This window comes from Panthera uncia (genome assembly GCF_023721935.1).
Source record: "Panthera uncia isolate 11264 chromosome C1 unlocalized genomic scaffold, Puncia_PCG_1.0 HiC_scaffold_4, whole genome shotgun sequence".
Taxonomy (NCBI): domain Eukaryota; kingdom Metazoa; phylum Chordata; class Mammalia; order Carnivora; family Felidae; genus Panthera; species Panthera uncia.
The window spans coordinates 7,015,073-7,037,290 of NW_026057585.1; the positions used below are offsets into that span (position 1 = coordinate 7,015,073).

General features: G+C 52.2%; 1 protein-coding gene across 1 annotated transcript in view; it reads left to right on the top strand.

The window, feature by feature from the left end:
- Positions 1 to 22,218, top strand: part of IGSF3 (immunoglobulin superfamily member 3) — a 93,887-nt gene that overhangs the window by 58,975 nt on the left and 12,694 nt on the right. Inside the window, exons 5-8 of the mRNA XM_049618371.1 lie at positions 1,869 to 2,258; positions 6,160 to 6,561; positions 9,814 to 10,218; positions 21,701 to 22,111. Coding sequence (XP_049474328.1) covers positions 1,869 to 2,258; positions 6,160 to 6,561; positions 9,814 to 10,218; positions 21,701 to 22,111 — 1,608 coding nt within the window. The remainder of the gene's footprint in view (positions 1 to 1,868; positions 2,259 to 6,159; positions 6,562 to 9,813; positions 10,219 to 21,700; positions 22,112 to 22,218) is intronic.

The following is a 22,218-nucleotide window of genomic DNA, read 5'->3' on the forward strand; positions in this document are numbered from 1 at the left end:
TGGGGGGTGGTCTCGCAACATTAAGTTTTCCCTGGATGGGAACATTAAGGCAAATCCAAGAAAGCCAACGAGTTTGGTGAGTTGAGCCAAATCTGAAGCCTGCAGAGGCGTCAGAGGGACAAGCATAAAGGCTCAAAATTGTGTGCTGTGTTTGGCAAGCAGAGAGGAGTCCAGCGTGGGGCGAGCTTGTGTCCTTGGAATGAGTGAGGAGAAGAGGAAGGAAAGGCGGCCAGAAGCCCCACATATTGTGATCTGGAGCTTGGCCTTGACTCCACCGACCAGGTGTTTGCAAGCTGTTCTTGGGATCTTGGGAAGCCCTTAGAGCTGGCTGAGAGGTTGCACGTTGGAGGTGTGTGTGTGTCCATGTGTCTGTGCGCGCCAGGAGGTGCTGGAGGAAGGCGTGTGAGGGCCACAGCGTTCCCTCTCCTGCTTCAACCAAATGCTGTCTATATTGGGCGACACAAGGTTTTGTAGGAACAAAGTCCCTTGCCTCTGCACCACCCCCGCCCCCCACCAAGGAATGCTTAAAAATCACTGCTGCAGATACTTCGAGGGGGGAAATAGAGATTTTAAAGGAAGGAATGACAGTTAGATCTGGGTTCTAGAAGCAAAAAGCCATGGAGGCCAGGTGGAGGTTGATTAAGCAGGTTGGGTCTGATGTGGAGAGACCAGGTAAGAGAGAGCTGTAAGGCCAAGGTCAGGTCGGTAGCAGTGTCTGGAAGGCACGAAGTGAGTGCTAGAGACAGAGTAGGGGGCATCACTGTGCAAGGCAATCCGTGGGATTGCCTGGGAACTCTGAGGCCAGGGCTCTGGGTGATTCCTTGAATGGGGATAGGGAGGGAGGGGGAAGGAAAGTTATCGAGAGTGTGCAATGTCCTGCTTAAAAGCCTCTGCTTCCCCACTGGTGGCAGCGCTGGTTGTCTTTTCTTCTGTTTCTGTCGATTTTAGTCAGGGAGTCTGTCCTGCATGCAGACTCTTAGAGAGAGAGATGCTAGCAGGTGAAGCACCATCCATGCGTCATCTTAGAGGCTGAGAGCTTAGAGCTCTTAGAGCATCTTAGAGCTTAGAGGCTGAACCTGGGAGGCATGAGAGCCTTCCACTGTCTCACTGTGCGTGGGATGCTGTTAGTGGTGATGAGCCCTTCTTTGAGTACCCCCCCATTCCTGATCAGACACCCAGCTTTCTGAAGGGTGCTTGGATTCATTGTCCATTTCAGAGGTCATTAGCTTTTGGTGGAAGTGGGTAAAAATTTTCCCTCTCCATCTTTCTTGAGATTTTATCTGACAGGTGGTAACTCATGGAGAGACTTTGGTTTTCCCTTTGCCCTTGGAATTGTGTGAAGGGTTGTCTTACCTGTGTCTGATTTCCAGTACCCATGTGGCAGTGGAGACCATATTTCAGTGTATGTATTTTTTTGAGCGTTTATGAGGATTGGGGTCAGCACTGTAATTTTGTCTCACGTGTCAGTGGGGGTGAGTCCTACAACATTTGCAGAAAGTGTTTGCAATCCTGCTGCTTACATGGGGTTCTGGGAGTATATAGATCAAGGGTAGGCCTGGGTAAGCGATGTCAGGGATGATAGACCTTGTTGACCTCTGCGTCATAGGCTGCAGACAGACCCCCACGCGTCTTAACTGAGGTAACAAGCCCCTTAGACTGTCTGGGTCTAGCTGCCTTTGAGTTCTGTCTGTGACCCTCAGGAATTTCTCTGAAGACTCTGGGTTTTTCTCTGAAGACAAGGGGGGAAGTGCTGTGGTTGGCACTGTAAAGAAGGCATGGGGGGTGGGAATTTGCTGGTGCACTTGGGTTAGCCGGGGGCCCTCATTCACCCAGAAGGCATCCATTGTTTTGTTAATTCGTTTTCTTAGACAAAGAGTTCACCGTGCGGCTGGAAACGGAGAAGCGGCTGTACACGGTGGGTGAACCGGTGGAGTTCAGATGCATCCTGGAGGCTCAGAACGTTCCCGACCGTTACTTTGCCGTCTCCTGGGCCTTCAACAGCTCGCTCATTGCCAGCATGGGGCCCAACGCAGTGCCGGTCCTCAACAGTGAATTTGCCCATCGGGAAGCCAGGGGCCAGCTGAAAGTGGCCAAAGAGAGCGACAGTGTCTTTGTGCTGAAGATCTATCACCTCCGCCAGGATGACAGCGGGAAATACAACTGTCGTGTGACAGAGAGAGAGAAAACGGTCACCGGGGAATTCATCGACAAGGAGAGCAAGCGGCCCAAGAACATCCCCATCATCGTCCTCCCCATCAGTAAGTAGAGAAGATGTGCTGTCTCCTTCTGCTCCCCGTGGTCTGGTCTGTAGCTGGCATCATTTAAGAGGAGTCAGGGGACAGATGAGCTGCGGGGGAGGGGGAGGGAGGGGAGGGCGGGGCTTTTGGAACTCAAGGGTTCAAGTCAGCTCTGGCAGGCAAAACCAGTTCACCTGTCTCCCTTCTCCACTCACCTGCCCACACTTAGCAACCCCCAGTTAGGCAGAGCTCGGGGGTATGTGCAGGCTGGAGGGGGCATCCCAGATCTGAGCACTGGCTGCCCTCTGTCAACACCAGCACTGCCAGCTCAGCTTGGAGGAAAATCAGGAATCCAGGACGCCTGTTGGCTCCCATGTGGGAATTAAGTCCCAGATGGAGTGGGTAGAGGCCTACCTTGAAATCTCACTTATGAGGGTTGGCCTTTTGTGGGAGGATTTTAAATCTGAGAGCACATTATTAAAAAGGATTTGCTGTCTGGGTTTTGGGGGTATAAGGGTTGGCATTTCCCTAAATGTCTCTTCCCTATTGAAATTGTGTTTTCAAAGTCAGTGGGTGGGACCTCTTACGTCTTCCTGGAGCATAGCCTTCCTTTTAAAGCTTAGCCAGTTTCCAAGGATGCTTGGTGGGCCCCCACCTCCATGTAAGCTGGCCTCGTCTGGGTCTGGGTGGGTGACGGTTGTGGCTGGGGACTCGGGCACGACCTGTGTTTGCTCCTGTTGTGTTTAATCATCCATAGTATCAGGATGTTTTCATTAACATCTCAATTCTCTCCTAGTTCTGTTTTTAGTAAAAAGAGAATTAAACTTTTAATGCCATGATTTTAAACAAGACAGGGAAGTTTTAAAACTAACCTTTAACCTTTTCTCAACTACTCAAACTGTTCTCTCCCCTAGCCTTGTGATGATTCCCTTTACATATTTATTTACACCTGTACGTTTTTGATGTAGTTCTCTTCAAGCGAGAAGGAAAGAGTAGACACAGGGTCTTGCCTACTTCTTTCTTTTCTCACCAACAGGGTTCCTTTCTTTCGTACTTCTGTTTTTGTTTTTTTTTTTTTAAATCTCTCTCACACACCTAATTATCTTGACATTGTTTTGTTTCTTAGACTTTTTTTTTTTCTTTGCAATGCCTAGCATGGTGCTTTGCATAGGGTCGGTGCTTGCTGAATATTTGTAGAGTTGAAATTGTTGAACTGAATGCCCATTCTCCTGACTATTTTCCTGTCGGTTTGTGCTTGCCTTAACCACGGACTCTCTATTTTTAAATCTGCAACTAATTCCTCATTGTTAAGGATCCAGTGAAGGGCAGCTATGCTGTTTACTTCCTATATCTTTTGTGCTAAGAGATGTCCCCCGACCCCTTCCAAGAACTTGTTTGATGATCTGTGGCCTGCTATATTGCTTTTCCAGCAGATAACTGGGTAGTTAAAGTCCCTCAGCACCACCAGATCCTGCCCCAAGGCCACTTGGGTAAGTCTACCAAAGAACAACGGTCACGTCGGTAATGGTGATAATGCCTTGGATTTTAATGGCGCTTTTCCTCTCAAGAGCCCAGAGTGCTTCTGCATATATCACTTCCTTCCCCGCTCCCACTCCTCAAATCCCCGTAGAGGCCAGTGTTCTCTGCATCCCGTGAGCGAAGAAGCCAGAGCACCGTGCAGAGACGCGGCTGGGCCGGTTCCGTTCGTGGTTGAGCGTGCGTTGCATTAGAAATATTTGCTTCTAACTCCAGACCCACCGCTCTGCGCTTAAGCCTGTGCTACATCATCCGGCTCCTGATTTGAAATTTCATTTGGCGAACATGCAGTCAGAGTCTCATTAGTTCTGTCCTAGTTTTCACTTCATCCAGAGAGTTTTAACTGGTCAGCTCGCCTTTTCTCAGGCCTGGGAATGCCCGTCCCTCGTCCTAAGGGGCAGCGCCCACACCGCACTGCACCTGTGTTTGCCTCTGCCTGGGATGCCCGCACGGTTTTTCTTCTCATAGGACCACCTGTAACCGTGCGATTCTTCTGGGCTTTTGCTGGAGCCACAGAGCACCAAACAGCAGCCCTCATCGTTCGTAAGCCAGGGCTCACGGAAGAGTCCACCGGGGGGGGGGGCAGTAGGGAATGGCGGTGACGCCCTGCAAGTCATATTTCTGCTGGAGGCCAGCAAAGGGGTTTCCCGCCCCTGACGCCAGAGTTGTCCTTTTGATGCCCCACATGGAATGATAATGCTGGGGAGGAGTCTTTAGCCTACAGAGGAAGTATGATTACTGATGATGACAAGTAAATTACCTCCTCCGGTATTGTCGGTGCTGTGGCCCCAAGAAGTAGGAACTCTTAGTGTCTCTGTTTTGCACGTGAGAAAAGGAAGTGGGGGTAGGTTAAGGAAGAACCCCAAGATTCCAGAGTTAGGAAGCAGTAAAACCGGCTTCAAGCCCTGGTCTGCCTGCCTCCAACTCCATGCTTTGAGCCGCAGAAGCCTGGTCATCTCCATAAGTCATCCTGGTATGGCTCCTGGGGAGGTTGCCCTCCTGGGGAACCTGAACCCTGCCCAGACCTATTTTTCACACGAAATAAGCCAACCCACAATGGGTAGCAGGCATCCTCACCATAACAGAGACTACCTGCTGGGGCTTGGGGCTCATCTCTGTCTGTTTCTGCCTGTGGGGGAAAATATGGGCGAGCAAAGATTGATTCAAATGCATGGTTATGGGTGTGTATGTGTGATCCCTCTCAATAATCAGGTATGCCTCTGAATCGGGGAATTTGACTTAATTGCTTAATTTTAAATTGTGTTTCATGTCAGTGGTACCCGGAAAATTGAAGCCAAATTAGTTATGGTGCTTTGTATTCTTTAACACTTGTTTTTTTTTTCTTTTAACTCGACGTAGCTAGTCACACAAAATAGCATATGTGTAGTGAAGGCAGATTAGAATGTCCGTGGTGTTTATGAAAACAAAAGTTGTTGGGAATAGGAAAGTTAACGTGATCACCAGTGACCAGTTTTTGAAAACCTGCTGTGTGTCAGGTGGTTGACATACATTGTCTTGTTAACTTTTCAATCTTCAAAACAAGTGCACGGTAGGAACCACACCATCCCTGTGCTGCAGAAGGAGGCGTACAAAGTGTAATTAGTTCGACTGAGTGACCTCAGAGCTAAGGTCTGAGCTAAGTGAATAGCAAAGGAGCAAAGAGAGTGGGGTCCTTATCCCCAACTCTGATTGGCAGGATGTGTTAGGGTCAGAGCAACGGAACCAGGGCTGAACGTGGACGGCAGGGTAGAGAGCCAGGGGCCTTGGTCGGTTCCTCTGCGTTCGTGGAAAAAGTATGAGGGCTCACTGCCACACGCACTATGAAAGCAGACATCTGTCCCAGTATCCCCCACACCCAAGCTAGCACACGTTATCTTCCTGGTACCTCCCGTCACTTTTGTTCTGCTTGCTGATAATTGCTCGGAGGGGCTCAAATGGCACATGATAGATGTTCTGCTCTTATTTGACTGCCGTAGCACCGAACGGCGGGAAGATGGAGGTGACGTAGAAATTTCCGAGTTATTCCACTTCCTGAAATTCCGAGTTGAAAAACCCTTGAGCCCCAGCTGAACAGATTACCGATAGAACGTTGGAACATCACCGTGCTGTATTTCTTAGGTTCCGGTTCAGTCTCAGGTCTTAGACCCTCAGTATCCCACATGGCATCTTGGTCCCCAGCAAAGGGCCTCCTAGGTGATGGATCTAAAGTCGTGGGGAGCAGTGCCCAGAAGCAGCCAGGGCTTGCCGCAGCAAGTGTCAGAGGGCGTTCCTCCTGCCAGGTGAAGTGCGTAGCGTGACACCCGCACCCAGCCTCCTGCCCCGTCTGTGGGGGAGGGGGTAGTAGAGGCCGGAAAGCCCCAGCGTGGCACTCTCTCCCTCTTCCCAGAGAGCAGCATCTCCGTGGAGGTGGCCAGCAACTCCAGTGTCATCCTTGAGGGTGAGCACCTGCACTTCTCCTGCAGCGTCCGCACGGCGGGCAGGCCGCAGGGCCGCTTCTCGGTCATCTGGCAGCTCGTGGACCGGCAGAACCGCCGCAGCAACATCATGTGGCTGGACCGGGATGGCACCGTGCAGCCAGGCGCGTCCTACTGGGAGCGCAGCAGCTTCGGGGGCGTCCAGATGGAGCAGGTGCAGCCCAACTCGTTCAGCCTGGGCATCTTCAACAGCAGGAAGGAGGACGAGGGCCAGTACGAGTGCCACGTGACCGAATGGGTGCGGGCAGTGGACGGCGAGTGGCAGATTGTGGGGGAGCGCCGGGCCAGCACCCCCATCTCCATCACGGCTCTCGGTAAGGAAGCACTTGGCGGTCCTTTCTGTGGGATCGCTGGGAGATTGCTCCCACATCAGGTCCCTTACCCTGACTTTTATCAGAGTCCTGGCAGGAAACGGATGGCCCCTTCCAGAGGGTTTAATTGAAGGGACCGTGTGTGAAAGTGCAGGTAGGGTTGACAGGGCCAGTGGTGCGCAGTGGGGCCCCTGGGGGCCTGGTGACGGCTGGGGGCGGTCACTGTTCCTGGGTCTGCATGGTAGGAGTGAAGTTCGAAGTTCTGGCCAGGGGAGCGAAGCCACCCAGTAGGAGTGGTGGCCCCAGGTGGCGGGACCGTGGTCCCTGCCAAGACCAGCAGAGCAGAACCTCTCTCGCCTGCCCCCCAGGCTCTCCTGCCCTGCAGCCCAGGGGCCCAGCCCTCCTCAAAAGGCCAGAGCAGGGCAGAGAAGGGTAGGAGACCCCTTTCTGCCATTTACTTAGCATTTACTATGTTCCTGGTGGAGTCTAAGCACTTGTCCCTTTGAATTCTCACCTAACCAAGAGCTCAACCCTTTGATTTGACAAGGAGACTGAGGGAGACAGGTTAACTAATTTGCTCACGGCTACAGCTTTTAAGCGACAGACCCACAGTCTGAACCTGGGAAGCTGGGGATCTCTCTTCATTTTTTTCCCCCCCAAAGTCTGTGCTTTTATCTCTTCCTCTATAAGGCACCATCCTTAGGAAAGCCACTTCCGCATTAGCATGAAATTCAAAGATACCTTGAGATTTGCTAAAACCAGAGAATTAGATTTGCTTCTCACGGGGTAGTTAAAGCGGCTTCTATCAACGTTTATCCGCCTAATGTAATCAGTAGATTAAATTTTAAGAGGCCAGTCTGCTACTTGTTATCATGTTCGGTCTTCCTGTTTATCAGGACAGCTGTGACATCACTTGTCCTCGGTGACCGTGTATCCCACTCCCTGGGACCATGTTGCCCATCGACTTCCTAGCTAGAGCTGACACCCCAGGAAAGGTGGCAGCCCCCGCTGGTTTTGCCCTCAATAGAGTACTGTATTCTCACCCAAGATTAGAATTACACTTCTTGTTCTAAAAGCTTAATCCCAAAGATTGGCCTGCTTCGTGTAGTAATTGCATTGCTCAGCTTTCTCGCTTTAGAAACTTCGTCCGGTGGCTGAGTTTGCCGATGAGCTCAGTCCCCGGGCCAGTGCTCAGCACCAGTGTGGACCTGTGGAAATGTCCGGATGTCCAGTAACAGTCCTTTTCCCCACCCTGTGAGGTTAGGAATGTCCAAGGAGCGGTCAGGATAGCTTCTCTTAGGTTATCCCCCTGACGTCTGTCATACTCATCATATGTCTGTGGTTTCCATAGTCAGGGTCGCCACGGGCTCTGACCTGGGATCCCGGGCTTGGTTCTCCTTACTTGTTCTCTACCCCTGGGGTGCCTCTGGCCAAAGCCATAATCAGGGAGACCCAAGCAGTTGTGGCAGGGAAGAGTGGGGGGCATTGTGGGGTCAGATTGCCTTTCAGTCTAAATAGTGACACACACACGTGTTTTCATATTGACGGGTCAGGTATGGTTCACTCTCAGGTACCCAGCTGAGACAGCAGATAGGAACATCCTCCAGCTGCACGTGGGCCATTATGACCATTCAGTTAGAGTAAATTGGGTGCTCTGTGCACCATGATCATGGCGTGTGCTCTGTCAGCCCTGGACAGAGTCATTTGCTTGGAGAAGCTCTCTCTTGGGATGACATCTTTGGATGCTGGGGCCAGGAACACTGGGGCATGTCCTATCCCTAAGGTCCTGTGTCCTGCCACTCTAATGGCAACATATTCTGCACACAGGGGCACAAGTGACTATCATAACTACTTAATGTTTAAGGATGGGTCTCTGGGTCTTAAATTTTTTTTTTTTAAGGAGACATAAAGAAGCTTATGAAATCCAAATTGAAGATCGGGAGTTTTTAGCAAATTATTTCCACTTATTTGCTGACTTAACCTCCTCACCTGAAGCCAAAAGATTCATTCTGTGCGTAGTCTTTTCCCTACAGAATTGGAAGTACTTTTCTTTGTGTCTACTTTGTCCCTTTACATATTTAGTGAAATATAGCATGTGCCAGGTACTATGCTGTTCCTAATATGTTGCAAATATTAACTCACTTAATCTTCACGAGGACCCGTTTTACAGATGGGGAAATCAAGGCAGAGAGAAGTGAAGTAACTTGCTGTCACACAGCTTAGAAAGATCAAAGTCGGGCCTCTGGCTCTAGGGTCTGTGCCTTGAACCACTTCCCATGGGTAAAACCGCCAGATAAGACCCCTGACTCTGCCATTTCCTGGCTGCTTGATCGTGGGCAGTTTATTTAACCTCTCTGTGCCTCTTCCTTGTCTGTAAGAAATGGATGAGATGCCTTCTTGTCCTACAAGGTCATTTTGAGGACACAGTGACGTGTGGTGGAAACACAGCAGTTGGCCCCACGCCTGGCACACCGCACTCAGTAAACACTGGCTGTTCGCAGTCTTATGATCATAACCAGTGTGTTAATATTAAGTAGTGTTTCAAGGTGAAGGAACTCGCATAGCGCCCACTGAGGAGTCGGTATCCGGGATCAGCCTGCTGCCGTCAGTAGGGGGCAGCCTGCTGTAACTGCAGAAGCTCACCTCACCCAGTTCCCCACCTGCTCAAGGTCAGCCCACCTGCTGTGGGTCCCTCACTGCCCATCTTCCCTGCATTTCACAAAGAAAGTGGAAAAGGAACTGGTGAGCAAGCCTGTACTGCTTGGCCCGGGGAACAGGGACACATCCTCTGCCTCCTCCTTGTCTAGCTCCAGTGCCTCGCGGGCCAAGCAGAGGAGGCGTCGGGGGGGGGGGGGGGGGGGGGGGGGGGGAAGTGTCCACCTTGCAGGCAGTGAATGACGTTGGCTTGAGAGCTTTTTTCTCCTGTTTCAGCATGGGATCCCCAAATCTGTAGGAATGGCTCTGCCTACGTATCCTCAATCCTGGCAAGGGCTGATGGGAGGCAGATCGACACGAAGGTTTCATCAGGAAGGGTTTGCTAAGTGCTGCTTGAGGAGCTTTGCCTCTGGCCTCTGTGTATGGGGTCTTTTGGGCTCGTGCTAAATGCGAGCTAAAGTGATCTGGCCTGGGCATCAGGAGAGAGCCGGAGCCTCGGTTCTGTGCCGCTAGCTTGGCCCACAGCCCCACCCCTGCCGCACACCGCCCTGAGAAATCCTCGTGTCTCCCCTAGCTGGAGTCTCTCTGCTCTCTCTCCAGAAATGGGCTTCGCGGTCACAGCCATCTCGCGCACGCCAGGCGTGACCTACAGCGACTCCTTTGACCTGCAGTGCATCATCAAACCCCATTACCCAGCCCGGGTCCCCGTGTCCGTGACCTGGCGGTTCCAGCCAGTTGGCACCATCGAGTTTCACGACCTGGTGACCTTCACCCGGGATGGGGGGGTCCAGTGGGGGGACAGGTCCTCCAGCTTCCGGACCCGAACGGCCATCGAGAAGGCCGAGTCCAGCAACAACGTGCGCCTGAGCATCAGCCGGGCCAGCGACACAGAGGCGGGCAAGTACCAGTGCGTGGCTGAGCTGTGGCGGAAGAACTACAACAACTCCTGGACGCGGCTGGCGGAGCGGACCTCCAACCTGCTGGAGATCAGGGTGCTGCAGCCAGGTCAGGGGGCCCGGTGGGGAGGGGGGGGCGCCCGGCACGCGGCCGGGGGGAGGGCGGCACACACGTGGGGCCCCCGGCGGGACCACTTCCATTTCCCAACTTTGTGGCTCGAGAAATTTCTAGCCCGTAGGTAGCCGCAAGAATCCCGTTCCCTTGTCTCGACGGCCAGCGGTTAACGTCTTACTGTGCTTGTTTTCCCTGTGGTTTTCGTGCTGTTGTCTCTGAACCATTTGAGGGGGAGTTGCAGGGCTTGGGACTGTTCCTCCTCAGTACTTGTGTGTGTGCCTCATAAGAACGAGGACACACTCCTGTGCAACCACGACACCACTGTCACCCCCCAGAGTTCCACACGATGACGGCATGTTACCAGCATTTCCCCCATTGTCCCAATAATGTCCTTGGTAGCTTTTTTTTTTTTTTCCCCTTCCAAACCAGGATCCAGTCAGGGATTACAGACCACTTTAACTTGTCATGTCTTTTTAGACTCTGGTCTCTTGACATCACGCCGTCTCCTAAAACCCTTTCCACAGCAGCCTGGAGGAGGTACACTGTTCCCTGTTGGCAGACAAGGAACGTGGAACGGGAGAGGGAACACGTGAGGCACTTAACGGAGTAACTGCCTCGTGGCAGGTGCTTAGGGTCGATGGTTTTATGAGAATTTCACAACAACCCCAGGAAAGAGGAAGTGGCTACCCTAGGGTCACATAGCTGGTAAATGGCGGAGCCGGGGTTTGAACCCGTGTCTGTCTGTCTCCCATGCTGATTCCCTGAGCCAGGCTCTGGCCTCCTCCTTGAGCTCCCTTTCCCCACGGAGGTGAGTCTCTCACGGCCGTTGGTAAAGCCGCACTAATTTGGGAAGCCTGGGTCAGGGGGTGTCCTGCAACCACTCCGTCATTGGGCGCTTTTCCTAATGCGGGGGAGGGGTCAGGTGTATGTGCTTTGATGGGCCCCCCGGTGTCCGTCCCCTCTCCTGCTTGGTTGGAAGCGGCTGTGGTGTGGAGCCCAGGCTGCTCAGCGTCTCTGCCATTGCCAGGCCCCTGCACAGTGGGGCACACGCACCTACGCGGCGAAGGGTGGGTTGGATGAGAGGTGACTTTGCAAAGACGTTTATCTGACTCTGTGACCGACCCACTTTGCAAAGGTGGTTTGAACCCCTTGCAAAGAGGATTCTTCTGCCCACTCACAGCCATGGTTCGTACCTGACCTGGTCTGCTCCGCCATGTGAGATGGTCACGGTGTTGTTTTCAGCAACATGAGGTTACATGGGGGTATTGTCTGAGTTTACCCTTGGCCTCTTCTAACCCCGTGAAAAGCCCTCTTTCGGAGGTGCCGGGGTGGCTCAGTCGGTAGAGTATCTGACCCTTGATTTCGGCTCAGGTCATGATCCCAGAGTCCTGGGATAGAGCCCCATGTTGGGCTCCACACTGAGCATGGAGTCTGCTTAAGATTCTCTCTCTCTTTCTCTCTCTGCCCCTCTCCCCCACTTGCAGACTTTCTCTAAAATAAAATAAAAAATTTTAAATTAAAAAAAAAAAAATCCTGTTCTGTACCAAAGTTTGAAACAAGCAACTTGTAAAAATGATGGGACCGTTCCTTGGCCAATTAGAGCCTGAGCCTGGGCAAGCGGAAGCTTAGGGAAGAGGCTGTGCTGCTTAAGTGGATTTTTGGGTTAATGGAGGGTTAAGCAGAGACCCCATTTTGTGTGACCCCTTGTTGTGGAAACGCCTAGGGACACATGTGCCCGCCTTACTGACTAGGACATTCCAATTGTAATTGCGCATTTGTGGTCTCCTCTGGCCCTCAGGGTCGGTATTATGAGCCATGGAGCCCGTCAACATGGTTCCACGGCTATAGAAAGGTAGGGTTCGCGCTGACCCCAGGACCTTGCCTGACATTGCCTTTTTGAATCGATTGCTAACTCCTGCTTGTTTCCATTCCTATTTGGACTCTAAGGCTGGAGCATGTAAGGGAAGGCTGAGGACAGCTCATCAGAGGTTTGAGTTCTTTGGGTTCTGGTTCATTTATGGTGTTACTAAAGAGAATAAGGGAAAACTATGTGTGAAGTTAGCTCTCGGGTGCCTGGCTTTGTGCTTAGCACTTACATTCTTCTTAACCATTCATCACCAACAGTGAAATGATGTGGATGTTTGTATCCCCATTTTGGTTTCTCCGTGGAGAAACCAAGGCCTCCCGGTGCGTCAGAGGCGTGGTAGCAGCCAACCGGCTTGGGAAAACTGAGGTGCAGCTGCTGGTGGGTTTCGGTCTCCCCGACTTCCAGATGCCAGCCATTTCATTCCTCCCGGGGGGAGGATGTCGCCGGAGAGCCAGGCGGTGGAGGGCTGTCTCCGGGTCTCTGTGGCTTGCTCTGAATTGGTTTGTGTTTTTCACTGTCAGGCGGGAAGGAGCAGCACTGGTGCGGGAGGCCTGGGAGCGGCTGTTTGTTGTGTGGCTTCTGCTCAGAGGTGAGCAGTGGTGCACTTTCGAGGCCCCCCTGGAGGCTGCCTCGAGAGCCCCGTGGGTGCTGTAGCTGCTGCCACCGCCCAGGGAGTGGCTGAGGCTCAGAGGAGAGTTCATGCCTCTAAGTGTTACATTCTGTCCTTTATTAAATATTTATGCAGTTAGCACTTCCTGCTTTCCAAAGAGCCTCATGTTCGTGTTTACTTCCCACCCCCGCCCCCCCACACACACACTCGGGTGGGTACTGCGCTTCTGTGTGGGGTAGGTGGGGGTGGAAGATACCAGAGGGCTGACGGTGTCCAACACGTGGCGCATGCGGCCGCCTTTGTCTGCACCACCACCCTGGGAGGAAGCTGTTGCTTCCTTATAAATGGAGTAACTGAGGGGGCGCCTGGGTGGCTCAGTCGGCTGAGCGTCCGACTTCGGCTCAGGTCATGATTTCGCGGTTTGTGAGTTCGAGTCCTGCATCGGGCTCTGTGCTGACAGCTCAGAGTCTGGAGCCTGTTTCAGATTCTGTCTCCCTCTCTCTGCTCACACCCTGTCTCTCTCTGTCTCAAAAATAAATATTTTAAAAAATTTTAATAAATGGAGTAACTGAGGCCCAGAGAGGTTCTGACTCGCCAAGTCAAGTGCGTGGCGAGTGGGAAGTCGGGATTTGAACCCAGGTGTGCCTTGTTAAAAAGCCGTGGGGCTGGATGAAAGGGAGACTTTGACTTTTTCGAAGGCCATGTAGTCAGAGATTATGTTTTTGCATTCAGCTAACAGCCCCCTTCATAGAAGGAGTTTCTCCGTAGATTGCTGGCATGGAGGTCTCAGCACAGGTGGCTGTAGCAGTAACAGTAACACCAATGTAGCAGCTGATACTTATTGAGCATTTCTTGTGTGTCCGTCCCCATCCTGAGTGCTTTATATGTAATAGCTTGCTTGGTTCTTAGCCCATGCAACACCGAGAGGGGGTCCTGTTTCATCCACTTTATAGATGAGCACACTGACACAGGGGTTAAATAAATTACCCAGTGATCCCTAATAAGTGGCAGAAGCAAGATTCAAATCCAGACAGGCAGTCTGGTTCCAGATTCCAAGCTCTTAATTTTATTATATTACATATTTTTCTGGACAGTTAACTATTTTGTGTTTCTTCTCAGGAATCCTCTGTGGTACCAAGTACTTTTTTTTTTTTTTTTTTTTTTAATTTTTTTTTTTCAACATTTTTTATTTATTTTTGGGACAGAGAGAGACAGAGCATGAACGGGGGAGGGGCAGAGAGAGAGGGAGACACAGAATCGGAAACAGGCTCCAGGCTCCGAGCCATCAGCCCAGAGCCTGACGCGGGGCTCGAACTCACGGACCGTGAGATCGTGACCTGGCTGAAGTCGGACGCTTAACCGACTGCGCCACCCAGGCGCCCCGGTACCAAGTACTTTTATTTGCTGTCTCCTCTCTCTGGTTTAGCATCCTCGAATTGCTGATGCCCTTTAGCAGATACTTAAATTTGTTTGTTCGACGTTGGGGTCACGAGAAACCCATACGGGTTCCAGTTTGCTGATGGTATAGGGGTGTAATTTATGCTTCCCGTAACTCCCCTGTTTCTTCAGATTTCTGCCACAAGATGGCCCCTAAGACTTGGGGATACCAGAGCTCAAATCCAGTGCTGGCTTCTCTTCTTTCTTCCCTCCCTGCATTCCTTGTCCCTCAAAACACGGCTTCTTATTCCTGCTCTTACTCCCCACCCCCTTTTAAGAATATTTTGTCAAACATTCTTATTCCAGCAGAATCAGAGAGAAACCTAGAGAGTGCTGGCTCTGTCACGCTGGTCCATCTATCAGCCTTTAACTGCTGATGTCATCTGCTCCCAGAGGGCTCTGTGTGGTCTGTGCCCCAGACCGGTCCTTGCCAGGGCCACCTGCTGACCTGACCACATCACAGGTATTTGATTCATTAAAATCTCTGGCTGGATGGCACGGTCGATTGTGGATCCATCACTGACCATTCTTTTTGCCTGCTTCCTGTTCCGTCTGCACATCCCCAAGGAAATCTTCAAGGAATGCCATCACTCTGATTTTGTTGATTTTGCTTAGCCTGACTCTCATTGATCACAGAGTGTGACCCCCATGGGGCATTTAGGCAAGACTTTAAGCCAGCTCAACATATTCGATTCTTCGCTCTTAATCCATTCTTTTCTCTTTTAATTTCGAAGCATCGCTTTGCTTCCTTCTGATTTTCTTTAGCACCAAAAACACCCTCCAATTACACATCCCTAAATACGGAAGCAATAAGGGAAATGTCAGCACTTGTTTTCCAAACGTTTACGACCCTCTCCTGGTCTGGCTATTAAATATTGCACATTCAGATTGACAAAGCAATAAACAAGCTTCCAGGAGGACAGCCTCCAGTGCAGAAAGCCGACTTGTCAGTGGGTGTATTCTGCTGGGATTTACTGATGGGTAGTCAGGATGAATATTTAATACCCTCCCTCTGGATGCTGCCAAATCCGTTTTCTCCAATTTCTTATTGCTGACCTGGCAGATTGGGCGAGCTGAGGGCTTTTTCTTTGACTTGCATGGGTCCCGGGCATGTGAACTGTGGCTTTCCTTGTCACAGTCTGATAAGTGACAGGCTGCCTCATCCCAAGTGGGATTGGCCCCTACTTTCTTTCAGGAGAACCTGGGGTTCCCCTCCCAGGCCACGAGCCTGTGGCTTCTGCCTGCTAAGTGCTCAGAGACAGTGAGCACGAGTGCAGGGGCGCCTAGAGGAGTCCCCAGCACCCACCCCCAAGCCTCCAGGCCTTGTTGTCATGGTGACGCCAGGTGTACCAATTGGCAGGCCCTGCATAAAGGGTCACCGCTGTGTCTGCAGACAGGTGAGACAGGACATGTCTGGGTTACCCCGAATTAGCTGTTTCTGCTTGTAAACCTTTGCTACTTTTCTCCTTGCTCCTTCCTCCCACTGCCGTCCACAAGCACATTTGAGCACCTACTGTGTGCCCGTTTCCATGCTGGGTGCTGCAGCTGCAGACTCCAGTCCCTGCCTGGAAGGCTGTGCTGAGGGCCTGGGAGGAGGGAAGCACGGGGAAAAGTCACAGGGGTGCAAGAGAGCCGGCCTGGGGTATGACCGATGGGCCCAGGGAGGGAATCGGCATGTGTGGGGGCGGGCAGTGGGACGTTTCCAGCTCAGAACAGAGTGTGTGCAGAGAACATCACGGACGGAGAAAGCAGCATGCTTGTTTTGATACGAGTGAAGCATGGGGTCAGGGAGGGGTTTGTCCCCAGGTACGTTGGTGAGAGCCAGGGGAGCCCCTTTTATATATTTTTTTTAAATGTTCATTCATTTTTGGCAGAGAGAGACAAAGCATGAGGGGGGAAGGGCAGAGAGAGAGAGGGAGACACAGAATCCGAAGCAGCTCCAGGCTCCGAGCTGTTAGCACAGAGCCTGACGCGGGGCTGGAACCCACGGAGCGCGAGATCATGACCTGAGCCGAAGTCAGACGCTTAACCGACTGAGCCACCCAGGCGCCCCTAGGGGAGCCCCTTTTATACACAGAAGTATGGAGGGTCACCGTATGTGATGGTTAAAAGCACGGACACACCAGGCAGCCTGGCTTTGAATCCTGGCTCTACCACTGGTCAGCAGTGTGCCCTTGGGCAAGTGTCTGTACCATTGGGACTAATAATGCTTATTTCATAGGTCTGGTAGGGAGCAAGTAGTTAGCATTTCTGAAGTGCTTAGAGTAGTGCTCAGCATGTAGAGAGGATTATATACATTTGTTAAATAAGAACGTTCTAAACCAAGCAGGTAGGAGTTCCCATCATGCTCAGATCATATACTTCTTTTTATAACAATCCAGAACAGTCCCTTTACTACATGAAATTCCTAGAGCATCTCACATTCCTACTCAACATAATCTTTAAAAATTGTCACAGTGCCCCAAATTGTGGAAAAAAGGACGAATTTTTTAGAGGGTGGTTCATAATAAAATGATGCGCTGTAACATGCTGTAACATGTAACGTGCTCAGGGTCGGCTACCCCGGGCAGAGGCACTGCGGCTCTGTCCCTGTGCACACCGGCCTGTGCGAGGGGCATTGCTGTCCTGGACAGGGCGTCCGAAATCCTGAGCAACTCTTACAGCAGCACTGAACAGAGCAAAGGAAAACCCTTCCTTCATTTACCTGGCGTATAGTAAACCCATGCCAAGAAAAAAAAAAAGTATTGTGGAGATAATAAAATGAAACGTATGTAGGTTCTAGGCTCAGGGACAGAGTTTTCACCCGTATGAACGTCCTTTGAAAGTCACACGGGACACGAGGTAGAGTTTTGTTGCATAGAACCATCCCAGACGGGGCTTTACATCTGTTGCAGGCGCTCGTCCATTAAATGTGACTAGAGCCCTTACCCAATCAATGTGACCAGGAAAGACCTGCCCACAGGTTTCCACGGTGTCCCTGGGGGCCTTGCTGCCCTGTTGAAAACTGCTGTCGTGGGGCTGTTGCTGGGCTGGGAGCAACACGCTCCCGTTTGCAGCTTAGGAAGCTCTCCCTGGAAGGGGCTGAGGCTGCAGGCAGGAAGGCTGGAATGCAGGCCAAGTGTGAGGTTGGACACAGATTCTAGGGGCTCAAATGGGGCCTGGCCACGGGGAGAAGAGGAGCAGGGGCTTAGGATGTAACTGCTTGACTGGCAGGTGCCTTTGCCGTCTCCTTCTCTGAGAAAGGGTGGCACACGCACCCCCATAGTTTTCTCTTCTTGGCTGACTTGGTTCTTGCAAGTTGACAAACGTCTGCTGTCCAGCCGCTGTGACCCCCCTAACGCCTAACATTAATGATCATTGTCACATGTCCTTAATAAAGCACAGCCTCTTCTCTTCTCTTCTCTTCTCTTCTCTTCTCTCTCTCTCTCTCTCTCTCTCCCCCTCCCTCCTCCCTCACAGCTTGTGTCTCCTTTCCTACTACCACTGGCCTCTGCTTACCCCCTGCACAGAAGCTGCTGTCCCCTGGGTTTCCCGTGGCCACCTCACCACCACACCTGTGGCTTCTCTTGTGAGACTGCAGGTCGCTGGGCCTCCCCTGCGGCGTTTGTGATTCAGTGGTCTCAGCAGGTGCCCAGGTGATGCTACTGTGGGAAGGCCACGGATGCCCGCTGGGAGCCCCGGCGGGGGGGTGGGGGGGTGGCATCGTCTGACACGCACTCCAGGCCCCTCGCTTCATCTGCCTGCCGTACTGACTGCTTGCCCTTCCCTGAAAGTGGTGCACAGAGAAGTTCTCACCTTCGCTCACCTGGGTGCCCTTTCTCCCCCCCTCCTGTGCCTGGGGAGCACCTACCTAGTCACTTGTTTTTCAGGGCTGAGCTCAGAGGTCACACGCTTTTTGAAATGTGCTGTCCCTCCCATCACAGTCAGGATTAAATGCCTTTCCTTTATATTCCGTACCTCCAAGACGAGATCCATCACATATTTATTCGGTCATCCTTTTATTAGTTTGTTTAGCAAATGCTTGGGCCACAGATCATTCAGTGCCCTTTAAATAATTCAGTAGGAAAGAAAAGGCCTTTAAAAAGTTAACCTCAGGGTGCCTGAGTGGCTTATTTGGTTGAGCATCTGACTCTTGATTTCGGCTCAGGTCACGATCTCATGATTGTGAGACTGAGTCCTGTGTCGGCCTCTGTGCTGAACGTGGCACCTGCTTAAGATTCTCTCTCTCCCTCTTCCCCTCTCCCCTGCTCACCTGCTTTCTCTATCTCCCGCCGAAATAAAAACAAAAATTTTTTTTTTGCAATTAACAGCTCTAGCTGGATGTAAGGGAATCCTTTACCAATGGAAGTTGTGTGTGCCGAGCACAGGTACAAAGCAGAATCCGCAGAATGGGTAGGTCGGCTGGTGGAGCGGGCCCCCTTCTGAGCTGGCTTCCTCCTTCCTCCTGATGCCTCCCACCTGTTACCACCCCGTCCTTGCTGTAACGCATCGTCCTCTTCTCAAACCCACAGCACATGATTCCATTTGAGGAGAGGCCTAGGAAGGAAAGCCTCCAGATGCAGAAAGATAGAGCCCCTCCCTCAAACAGGGCACAGCTCTCCCAGCTCTGGGAGCCTGAGGTGTCCCCGGAGGCGGCGTGTGTGATAGGGTGTGACTGGAGTCTGTGCCGGCAGGTGGGGAGGCAAGTGGGGACCTTGCCCCGAATCCTCTCTTCCTGCCGCTTCCTCCTGCTGACTCGCTGTTGGGGATTAACCCGGCCTTGGCCCCCAGCATCTTTCCTTTTTCACCTCTACGTTGTTGCCTCTCGAAATCCACTCACTCACAGGGCCACGTCCAGGATTTCTCAGGCTTTAAGGTGCATGCGAATCACCCAGGGATCTTGTTAAAGGCAGATTCTGAGCCAGTGGGCTGGGGGGTGCCGGGGGGTGTGCGGGGTGGGGGGGTCCCAGAGTCTGCATTTCTAACAAGTTCCCAGGTGACCCTGGTGCTTGCTGGTCCAGGGGAGCACTTCACTAGCAAATGTGCCAGTCTGACCCGTTGTCCTGTTGAGCTTTGAACGTGGGACTGAACCCAGAGACCAAAAAGAAATGGGAAGAGTGAAAATGGATTGCGTGTTCGTGATCCAGCAGGCTCTGCGCTAAACTCTTTCTATAGACCGTTGCGTTTAACCTGTACAGCACTCCTGTGAGGTGCTGTCATCATGCAGATGAAAATTCCTGCGGGCCTTGAGGGCCCCCGGGCTCCCCTGCCTCTGTGGAGGAGGGTGGTGTAGACAGACACACTGCCCAGGGCAGTACTGGACAGGACTCGGTGGATCTTCCTAATTAGTCGTGGGGGCTGCGGTCTCTGGGCTTCAGGGAAGGTCCTCCCTGCCCTTGAGATGCGGGAGGGAATTCAGAGCATAGAATAGGAGCTGACCCCTCGCCCACCTGTCAGGCATGCCCCACATTTCAAAAATGCCTCTCTTTCCAGCTTTTCAACACTTCACAATATTTTGACATGGGAAGGAAAGAAAAAAAAAATGGCAATCCTTTGAAACATTTCTCTTCCTTGGATCCTTGCTCTGGGACCATGTGACCGACTGAAGCTTAGTCATAGGATTCCAGTTTAACATATGCAGTTACTATAGCAATTGAGGTTTCCTTAGTAACACTTGCAAAAATAATCTGGCCCCAATTAATAATACATTTTAAAGCTCTTTCTACTCTGCACTGAACAGCCCAGTTTTCTTGGACAAGAACCAGATAATTCAGGTGGTATCATTTGTGCTGATGTAGATATCATTTGCATGCGGTGAATTGGGTTGGAAAGGAATGAAAAGGGAGCTGGGTGTTCTAAGTATTGCCGGAATCCGATCTGAAAAGTCGACTGGCAAGCTCGTGTGCATCCAGTTTGCTGAGCTTGGAAGCTAACTGGTAAACCCTGCCCAGGATTCCCGGCGTGCCCTGGAGGACTCTGTGTGTTTGAAGAAGGGGGAACGCGGGAGACTGGGCTCCAACAAAAGACGAAACCAGAAGGGTGGGCCGTGGGACCTGGGAGTCCTCTCATGTTGGTGCGTTCTTGATGGCTTGAGAAGGTCTGTGGGGACGTGAGTTCAGCCAGCAGTCCTTTGTGAAGAGTGTCACCCGACTCACCACTGAGTTACTTGTCCCTAGAGTGGCTTTTGTAGTAATGGTGTGGGGTATCAGATCCCGCCATCCGCAACGTTTGTCTGTGCGGGACCAGGGCATCCAAGTGACTGTCTGGGGCTTTCAGAAATTTGAGTTGAGATGTGAAAAGGTGCTTGCACTGATAGCTCCCCAGGAGGAATTCAGAGTTACATCTTCCTTTTTTAAAACTTTTTCAGTACGGAGAGGATGGTCGGTAGCGGGAAAGCAGAGCCAAGTGTCATAAAGATGGAGTGGGTATGATCCCAGATTACCTACGTAAGATATATGTCATTTGACCTTGGCTTCCTGCCACCTCAAAGGCGAGCATAGCCATTAATTAGCAGGTAGGGTGGCACTCCGGAGTCTGCCCTCCCTTCCAGTTTTGGAGCAGGGTGGAGAGGGGAAGGACACTGGAGGTGGCTCCGTTCTGTCCCATTGCTCGGCATTTTCTTCTCTGCCTTCTCCCTCTCTCTGCCCCCTCCCTCTCTCTGCCCCCAGGAAGATCACCCCAGCAATCCCCGAACTACCTGCTACCATATTTCTCTCACATGCTCTCCCCCACATATCCCAGCAGACACTGATTGAGTGCTTTTCCATAGCCCAGGCGCTGTGCCAGGCTCTGGGGGTGCAGTGACGAGAACATCCCCTAGGCAGGACAGTGTTCTTCAGGGCATTCCTAGCACTTATTAGCATCAGGAAGGGCACACTCAGAATACTTGCAGACTGCAAGGGAAAAGCTTGATCTCTACCCACAGGGCGCTCAGAGGCTAGGGTGGAAGAGAGACTAAGGAAAAACTTCTGGAAGATAATGTAGAAGATGTGGTGCCAGGGCAGAGAGGGGCTGCTGGCCCAGTAGGATGGGAGGGAAAGAGGGGGCATGGAAGGACGAGGGCACAGAAGGATCGGGGGTGTGGAGGGAGATGGTGGAAGGACATATAGGCAGAGAGGACAGGTGAGCAGAGACCAGAGCTCAAGGAAGAGGTGCAGGGGGCTGGGGAGGGGTGGGGGTGCTGGAGGGGTGAGTCACTGAGATGAGTGAGGACAGTTGGGTAAGAGCCAAATCCTGGAGGGACTTTGTACTGTGAAAAGGAATTTTTTTTTCCTTTATGAGCTCAAGCAGTTGGGAGCCATTGAACTTCCTAGGCAGGCAAATGATTGAAGTTTCAGCTGGGTCCCCTGGAGGCTGCGTGCAGGTGAGGGGAGTAGGGAGGAGACAGGTGGAGGGATGTTGGGGTAAAACCGGCTCCGTGCAGCCTCCCTCACACCGAGCCATGCTTCGAAGGAAGCCTGTCCGGGCCGGCCCTCCCGGAACCGTGCGGGGCAAAACCAGGCTGGAGGCCGCACGTGAGGCTGGGGACGTTCCTGGGCAGGTGTGTGCGGTGATTGTGCTGAACCGCCCCCTTTCCTTTGCAGTGACAAAGCTGCAGGTGAGCAAGTCGAAGAGGACGCTCACTCTGGTGGAAAACAGGCCCATCCAGCTGAACTGCTCGGTTAAGTCTCAGACCAGCCCGAACTCCCACTTTGCGGTGCTCTGGTACGTGCATAAGCCCTCGGATGCCGACGGGAAGCTCATCCTGAAAACCACCCACAGCTCCGCCTTTGAGTACGGCACCTATGCCGAGGAGGAGGGCCTGAGGCCCCGGCTGCAGTTCGAGAGGCACGTTTCCGGGGGCTTGTTCAGCCTCACCGTGCAGAGGGCCGAGGTCAGTGACAGTGGCAGCTACTACTGCCACGTTGAGGAGTGGCTGCTGAGCCCCAACTATGCCTGGTACAAGCTGGCCGAGGAGGTTTCGGGGCGCACAGAAGTCACTGTGAAGCGGCCAGGTAAGACGAGGGCGCAGCCGGCACGGGGTTAGTACAGAGAGGCTTCCTGGGGGTGACGGAGCTCTGTGGGTTCCACACGGGGTGTGGGTGCAGGTGCAGAGACCTGC